At 44.8% G+C, this 9,134-nt stretch overlaps 1 protein-coding gene across 3 annotated transcripts in view; it reads right to left on the reverse strand.

Annotated features, from left to right (window-relative positions):
- Window positions 1-7,186, reverse strand: part of SPNS2 (SPNS lysolipid transporter 2, sphingosine-1-phosphate) — a 190,490-nt gene extending 183,304 nt beyond the window's left edge. For 2 of the 3 annotated variants that reach the window (XM_073315320.2, XM_073315321.1), the window contains exon 1: window positions 6,892-7,186. In XM_073315320.2, the coding sequence (XP_073171421.1) occupies window positions 6,892-7,186 (295 nt within the window). The remainder of the gene's footprint in view (window positions 1-6,891) is intronic. The other variant, XM_073315322.2, reaches the window with a different exon arrangement.
- Between the last annotated feature and the right edge of the window lie 1,948 nt (window positions 7,187-9,134).

Here is a 9,134-nt window from a genome sequence, read left to right on the forward strand (position 1 = left end):
GCTCAAATAAATTGGTTAGTCTCTAAGGTGCCACAAGTCCTTCTTTCCTTTTTGCGAATACAGACTAACACGGCTGTTACTCCGAAACCAGTCTTTGGAAAGTTAAAGTAGTACAGACCCATAATGCAACATTCCCAAACAAGTCTGAGGGATTTTTTTTTTCAACTAGTACTACATTCTCATTTGTACCTTCGTAACAGAGTCATAAGATACTGCTTTAGGCTCACTAGACTCCCAGCATGCTGTGTAAAAGCATTAGACCAACACTGGATAACAAACCTCTCTAAATCACAAGTTGCTCAGCAATATGACAAAACCATTTCTAAAGATCTGCAGCAAGAACTATGACCTTCATAAGAGGGGAGAGACACCAGACTTTAACAATGTCTACTGAACTCAGCAGACTGCTAAGCTACCTGGTAAGCAATATAGTTACCTACGATGTGCAGCCTATATGCAGTAATAAGAAATAAATGTATAATAAAGAAAACATAAGTTGTCTGATGGAGTTTAACCCAGTTCAACTCAGCACTCCCCTAAGGTATGGTTATAAAGTTCCAATACTCTTGATCCCGAATGTCTTTTCCACATGGCTTCCAGTACTGACGAATATAAGCACAGAGATTGTGTGTGCTTGATTATAATATCAAAGTATTGTAGGAACAAGATTATCAAGTATTTACCAGAATCTAACAGCCTTGTTACAAAAGGCTTTAGTCATTAACTACAATAAAGTACATACTTTAATTCGTTGGGGGGAAAGAAGCTAACTGACCAACGAGCAGATCGTAAAATGTATGAGAGTTAAAAAGACTGACTATAATAACAAAGATACAATTAGTATCTGGAACACACAATTCATAGAGAAGAAAAATGCTTCCACAAAGCCTAATGTGACTTCACATTAAGTGTAAAATGCTCTAGGCCAAATCCTGCCAATTCACACAAAAGCTGGTGCAACAGAATGTAGCTGGATATGCCAGAAGCTGGGAATGGGCGACAGGGGATGGATCACTTGGTGATGACTCGTTCTGTTCATTCCCTCTGGGGCACCTGGCACTGGCCACTGTCGGAAGACAGGATACTGGGCTAGATGGACCTTTGGTTTGACCCAGTCTGGCCGTTCTTATAAAGCCCACCCTGTGTAAGAAATACCCTTCCATTGCACGACAAGATGCCACTTCACATCACGAGTCTTTGTGCTGCAGAATGCTTCTTATTGCTCTTTTCCGCAGTAGCGATATAGGTCTCACTGCTGCTGGCATGCACTTAATTGTACAGTGCTTCCTGAATTTTGATTCAGTCGCACCCATTACCCAATCAAACCACTCCCCTTGTGGTCCTGTTGCACATTCCTGCCATGCTTGCTGGCTGTATCTCATGAGCACCATGGTATGGTTGGGTAACAAGTTATGCACCCTGCTATATGAACAAAGATCTGTGTGGCTATTTGCACTTTATTCTTTCCAGCACACAGTTCCTTCCACAGCCAAACCTATGTTACAATAATGTTGAGTTTTAGCTCAACGAAGGGTGAAAAATAAAGCTCTAAAGCTGCCACTCTCTGCTTTCGTCACTCATACTATAAGCACTGAGCACAGTCTCATTGCAGGGATATTCCAATCAGGGATTAAAATGGTTTATTTTTAATATTACATCTATTAGTTTGTTAACTGTATAAAGCTCTTTGGGATCCTTCAAAATGAAATGCACTATGTACAAAGTAAGATACTACAGAAAACGTGAATAGGTGGCAAAGATAGATTGGCCTTTTTAATTTTTAAAAGTCCTTGCATTTGAGAATTAATGTTGAACCTTTCCAATCTTGTTAGCACAGCTTGTACTGCCCAGAAGTAAACTTGACTTTTACATTTCAGTGGCAGTGTATACATACGTATTTAACTAGTGTCAAGAGTGGAGTTGGCAGCTATACGTTGTAGTGAAAGGCCACATCTCTTCAGGATTATATAAATGATTAACACAAAAATCTGGTCAGACTTTACAACAGAAAGTGATATAAAAAAAATGAACTAGCAAACCTAAACCTATGGCTCATTCTGTGTCACAGAGGTATGCAATCTTCAAAGGATGTTGACCGCAAGAGTCAGAACTAGGATTCTAGTCCAGCCTCTACCACAAACTAGGTGTATCATCTTGGGCAAACCACTTAATTGCTGTTTAACTCAGTTTCCCCATCTGTAATGGAGACAATGACAGTGACCTACTTCATAGGGGTGTTGGGAGGCTCAATAAACATTTTAAAACATTATCCTTAAAGGAAAGGTGCTACAGAAATGCAAACTACTACTGTTTAATTAGGAGGAGGAGGAAAGAGATGACAATCATGATGAAGTGAGACTACTGTCATAGTCATCAATGGGAACAACAAAAGCTCATTTGTGACAATGTCAAAGCTGCATTCCAAGACTCTGAAGATAATAGGACCTCCCTGAAACTTTACTAAAGAAGAGGATAAGGTCAGGTATCACTAAGACCTTTGGAATGCAGCTCTGCAGTGATGTCAGACTCACAGGTGATCTTTAATGGCTTCAGATTACCAGTCTCTCTCTCTCTCATTTCCTCATGATTTCCCTTCCTTATAGCTGAAACACCAACAGATCTTTTAAAAGAATAGAATTTTACAACTTGCAAAGTCATCGGATCAGCTGTAACCTAGGTTTTTAGTATGCTTCATGCTATTTTAAGACAGAATTACAGAAAGTGATTTCCCTTAAAGTCAGTATTGTTCAGTACAGTGGTAATCAAGTTTTTCCATATTAGGAACCATCCCAGGAAACCCTATACATCTATCTGAGACCCTCCCCTTCTGTTTATCACTATGGACAGGGTAGGCGGCTGCGATCTTCAGACACATTTGTTACCCCCAGGTTTAGAACCCCTGGTTTAGTGTGTGTGTGTGTGTCTGTAGAATGTTATAGAAGATCCATCATCATCTGTACAGTAGTTTACTTTAAACTTTTGGGATAAGCTTTCTTAAACAGCAGGAAAAAAAACCCAAAAAACCCACTCCACAGCAGTTGTCCAGATCCACTTCACTAGTGTACCACTAATTCCCATGGACTTCAAAGGGTGTCCTTGAGTGTCCAAGGTTTGCAACATTGTGTCCTAATCTGCGGTTTACTGGATAGAGCACTGAACTGGGACCCATGACATTTGGGTTCTATTCCTGGCTCTGCTACTGACCTGCTGGGTGACCCTTGGCAAATCACTTCACCTCTCTGCCTCATTTTCCCATCTGTAAAATTGGAATAATGATACTGACCTCCTTTGTAAAGTGCTTTGAGACCTACTCAAGTAAAGCACTATTTAAGTGCCAGGTATTGCTACTTCTGGCCACATGAAAGACCTGCAAGAGTTTGCAAGGTACATGGAAACACATGCTATCTTGACTCATTTCAACATCACTGGTACGATGAAACCAAAACTAACCAAGAAGAAACTGAGTGTGTGACTCAACATCCCCCCCAAAAACTGCAAGAATACTCAACTCACTATACTCAGTCTGATTGTGCCTAGGTAGAACAGTATAAACACAAGGAAATAAAAACAAGAAATTTTTGTTTGAGTCTATCACAGCAATGAGGAGCAAGAAGTGCTAGGGATGGAGAGTTTTCTCTCTCTATCTTAAAACCTCCTTGCATTGATAGAATTCATGTTCTTTAATTTCTGTGTGGTCAATTAGAAGTATATGAAGAATATTTGGGGATCCACATTTTAAATATACTCTACATATTTACCCAATTGTTTATTGTATAAATACATATTTGCAAAACTTTAAAAGATGTGTATTAGTGACCAGATAGATTATTACACACTTATAGGCTAAGTGCAAATATGGGGTCTTCCTTCAAAGCCAAAGATTTTACATTATTCTTTCTAGGTAAAAAGAGGAATAATCTGAGCCAGAAACTAATTCCAGTCTGACATCAACTCTATGGCCTAAAGTAAGTCACAGCTTCTGACTCAGTTTCCCCTTCTATAATGGGCATGCTTGACTCTCTCTTCACTGTATTGCAATAATTAAGGTATATAAAGTGCTTTGAAGATTTAAAGAGCTACAAGCACTAATTATTACCTGGCTTGAGAGGCAAACTGGATTTTTGACCTACTAACTGGATGTATACACAAATATTTGTCACACTATTATGTAGTGTGTACCAGAGCTCTAAAATACTAACTTGTAGGTTTTCTTATAAAATAACTTTATGGAAAGTAGTTTTTGAAGTCAGTAGCCACACCATTTTTACTACTTCAGCTGTTTTATTGGACTGAATTAAAATATTTCATGTTCTGAATTAGCAACTTGCAAAATGTCATTGTGAAAAACAAATATCAAGTTAAAATACACCAGAAGAGCAGGGAAACTTTTTGCATTTTTGCATCTTAAAAAAAACCTCCAAAACTCATGTAAGCAAAATCTGGCTCTTAAGCTAAAATGTTTATGTCAAGCACAAGCCAACAGCTAAATTTTACATCTGAGTTATCACTCAGCCCCTTCAAAACTAGGGTCTCTGCTGGAAATGATGAATACCTTGGAGTCAGGCCTGGTGCTATTATACAGTAGTCAGCTTGCATTTACACTCTCTGTTTGGACAGACATTTCCTGGCCTTCCCACAAATGAAGATACTCAATTTCTCCCTGTCAGAGGATCCCTTCCCTTTTTTCCTGCTGCCAGAAAAATCAAATGCTAGGTCTCTTTACTGGAGTTCCTATAACAAATGGGTGAATATAATAACGAGCCCCCTCCCTTCCTTTTTTTTTTTTCCTCCAGTTCTACCTAGGGAAAACTGGTTTCCTGCACAATAAGCAAAAACCCTCAAAAAATGTCTAGTGCTTTTCAGCCTACATCTTCTGTCTCAGAGGGATTTCCATTTTCGGTGCACAAAAATTACAGGAAATCACAGTGACAGAAGATTAACCTGGTAACTTGATTCTGCAAGATACTGAAGATGATCAATGTCTTGCAGGATTGGGATCTTAATTGTCACATAGAAGGCAATCTCTTTTTAAAAAACAAGGTAGCATAACAACTAACTTCTCTATCTAAACACACACAGTTAAATTTGAATTAATCTTGGGTCCAAACTGCAACATATTTTCCAAGTCCCCTCCAAACTTACACTGTTTTAAGAAAGTCTAAACAAACACAAAGATTTTTTTTTAGTACTGTAAAAACCCTGTTGGTTTTTAGTCATTGTGAATGAGTGTATATGTAGATGTTTTTACATGCACAAACCCTATTTATGGCTCTGAAGATAGGATTATCAATATGGAAGACATTAAAATAAATATTCTAGTAGGTGAGTCAATTTAATACCAACAGGCCTCCTACATACCTAATTACAAAGAGTTCAATAAGCATTTTCCTCCCTGCTGCTACTGCCTGACAAGAATAAATGAAGAGTCCCTCTAGGTGCTATACAGTAAACATCTTAAGACATATCTGTTCCTAAACCAGGCTTCACAGTAGTACTGATTGCTTGGGCACAAGCTGCAGACTGCCTTCCACGCGATGCAGCATGTAAAATCTATCTGTGAGGGAGCGCACAATTTTGAAATGTTTGTCATCCCAGGGAAATACAGGCTTTACGAAATGCACTGCGGTTGTATCATTGCTTCTGCATGTCATTCCGTTACAAGCAAGCAAAATCCTAAGCCATTCTCTTGTTCTGTTGTGTCACCTATTAGGGAATTCTGCAGACAATTATTCTCTGCTCATAAAGAATCCTCTTCGGTTAAAAAGAGAAGGATGGCCTTCCCCTCCTCTTCCCCCCATGAAATTACAGGTTTTCAATGACCCATCAAAAACAAAGCAAAGGTGATTTGCTTCTGTGTGAATTTTCCAAAGAAACAGGCAAATGCAATTCCAAGCCCCACATTTCAAAGTACATTTTATCTGTCTGACAGCAGCTGCACCTGTCACCCAGGGCATTTTATGTTATTCATGACTTTGTCAGCGTTTCCCCCCCATCAATTCATGGTTTTACACACTTTGCGTGCATTGTCAGGACTGTGTAGCCAACAGCTTTCTTTAATGATCGAACATGTATGCTATCACTAAACCAAAGGAAAGAGTAATTTTTAGTTTCTACAAATATGTGCAATTAAGATAGCATAGATGATAAGAGAGAAATTAGCACAACAGGAACTAATTACAACATATGTACCAGCTTTCACCTAGTGCTAAATTATTATAACTAAGCCATCATGAAACTGGGATTTATTTGTTGATCAGACTATTTGTCTTCTGATCTGTATTGGGATAGATGAACCTCTGTGTCACTGCTTATACATACCCTGCCTACTAATGGCTAGACAGTTTTGTATAGAAGACAATTGTATTATAAGCATTTTCTTCCTATCCACTAGACAAGGAGAAGACTCCTGGTTTGCATCCTACTAGAATCGATTCTCTCCCTTTGAAAAGCATGCTTCCGCTCCTGCATCTCCTGTGTCCCCAAGCATCACACATTTCCAATACAAAAGGCTCCTTGCTTCCAGGTGCTCTCAGAACCCATCCCTCTCCCTGCTGGGAGGGATGGTCACAAACCAGATCTCCTGGGAGTTTTTCCTTTTGTATATTGCCATATAGCCACAGCGCTGCATTTCCAGGAGCTGTGCTCACAGCATGTGGCGGATGCGGGGCAGGTGGCAGGCAGAACCGTTGGAGAGAGGGAGGAAAGGGGTGGACAAATGAACAGAGACATGGGAAAGCAGCGAGGTGAATGAAAGGGGCGGAGGGCTAGGATGGGAACACAGAGGGAAAGAGAAATGAGGGGGGGGGGAAGGACCAGGGCGAGAGGGACGAAGACAGCCGGGCGGCGAGCTGGGGGCGGGGGCGAGCTGGGGGGGGGGGCCCTGCCCCTTACCTGCCACCGTGTACCTGTCCAGGTAGTTGAGCACGTTGCCCACGCTGAGGATGCCGGCGGCCGCGACCCGGGCCCTGCCCAGGCTGGGGGGCTTGTGGCGGGGGGCCAGGCGCTCGGGGCTCTTGCCCGCGGGCGGGGGGTTCATCCTGCCCGACAGGGTCTGCACCTCGCCCTCGGCGCTCCGGCCGCAGCAGCCCCGCTCGCCCTCCTCCTCCTCCTCCTCGTCGCCGGCTCGGAGCCGCCCGCTGCAGCCCGGGCTGCCGGCCGCGGAGCCGCCGCTCTCCAGGCACATCATGGGCGGCGGGCGGCGGGCGGGCAGGGAGGAGCCCGCTCGCTCCGCAGCGCGGCCGGGCAGAGACGCCAGCGGGGCAGACTCAGCGCCGCATCCCGCAGCCGGCGCGGCAGCGGCAGCCTCCTGCCTGCGGGACCGGCCGCCGCCAGCCTCTGACAGCGGGGCGGCCCCGCAGCCCAGGCCCCGCCCCCGCCCCCGCCCGGCTCCCGCCCGCCGCAGCGCGCCCCGCGCCCGGGAGCTCCGCGCCTCAGAGCGCCCCGCGCCCGGGCTCCTTGGAGACGGGACCCGCGTCCGCAGCTCCCCCGAGAGGGGGCCCGCCCCTCACAAGCAACCTCCCGCGGGTAGGCCCCCGGGGAACCCCTCCTCCTATAGCGCACTGGGGAGCCCCACTGCCTACCCTGGAGAGGGCCCCCACTGCCACCCAGCACTGGCCAGGCAGGACCTCACCCACTCTAGCCCCATACTCCCCATCCCTTTTCACTGCCCCTCCCATACACAGCGGAGAATCCCCCTCCACCCACGACCCTACTTCCACCCACGGCCCACCACGCTGCTCAGAAGGGGTCCTTCTCCCCCCAGCCGCATGCACCCCTGGGGCTGGCCTTTCATGTCAGTGTGCAGACCTCCCGCCAGAGGCACAGGGCTCCCTGCAGACACCGAGGTTGGGTGGCCATGCACACAGATGCACAGAGCTGCGTGGCACGGGTCTACAGGGTTAAAACTTTAACAGAGTGGAAGTCACTGCCTATTCATAGGGGCTTAAGACCATTCTACGTTTAGAGAGGCCAACAGTTTCAAATCCTTGAAGGGGGTTCAGAGGCTATGACGGGAGGCATGTTGTGCATTATTACCTCCATGTTTACAGCTTGGAGACTAAGGCAGGGAGGGCCCCCTTGACTCAGCCCCTGTACCTTCTGTCATAATTTTACACCCTTATACAGCAGGTGTGAAACACTACCAAATCACGGATAACATGTTACAGCCTGTTGGCTAAAAGCACAGGTTCTTAGCAGAAGGCAATGGTGATCCTATGAGCATCACACAGATTCCTGAACCCAACTGATGCCCACTGACTGCAGAAAGGTTCATCTTGAGAACAGGAGGCTAGACACAGAGCTCTCATTGCTGAATTAGGGCCTAAGGTCACACACAAAGTCATGGCAGGGCTAGAAATGGAATGGCAGAGTCCTAACTCCCTGCTCTAGCCCCAGACAACACTTCCACCCCAAACAAGTTGGTTTTGGAACAATTCCGTCATAAGCATCTGAAAACTGCTCAAATATTCCACCTGCTGAAAATCAACAACCCACATTTTACCCACATTCTCCCCAAAGAGTCACCTCTGCACTAAGAACAAGCAAGAGAAAATTCGGCTCAAAAAGTAAAGAGGTAGAAGTGTTCAGAATGAAAGTTCATGTACACATCGCTCAGTGCTGAACACAAAGAGCTACCGGAATACAGGACAGCGGAGGATCTACCATGGAGCTGCCAAACAGCAGTGGGTTTCCAATCCAGAGCCTTCTTACCCACACTGAACCTGCTACAACATGAGGGAGAGAATCGTCATATTCAGAACACACTTGAAATTAATGTATTTATAAATCATCAGCCATGCCCTAAGCAAACTGGGGCAGAGGGTGCTACTCTGGGAAGAGCACAGGAGTAGTGTTTGAATGAATATGTGCAGCTTTGTCACACCCATTCACTGAGAGTAGGAACTAGAGTAAGCAGCAGCTAAGCTGTGCTCACCCCAGGGTCGGGCTAAATCCGTACTCTGATGAGACTCAAAGAATTTAAGGTCAGAAGGGACTATCATGAACATCTAGTCTGACCTCCTGCACAGTGCAGGCCACAGAACCTCACCCACCCACTCCTGCAATAGACACTCCAAAGGAAACCCCAGGATGCTGCAGAAGATGGACGGCACAACGGACAGCACTTTTCCATCTGA

The sequence above is a fragment of the Lepidochelys kempii genome, chromosome 17 (assembly GCF_965140285.1).
Source record: "Lepidochelys kempii isolate rLepKem1 chromosome 17, rLepKem1.hap1, whole genome shotgun sequence".
Taxonomy (NCBI): Eukaryota; Metazoa; Chordata; order Testudines; family Cheloniidae; genus Lepidochelys; species Lepidochelys kempii.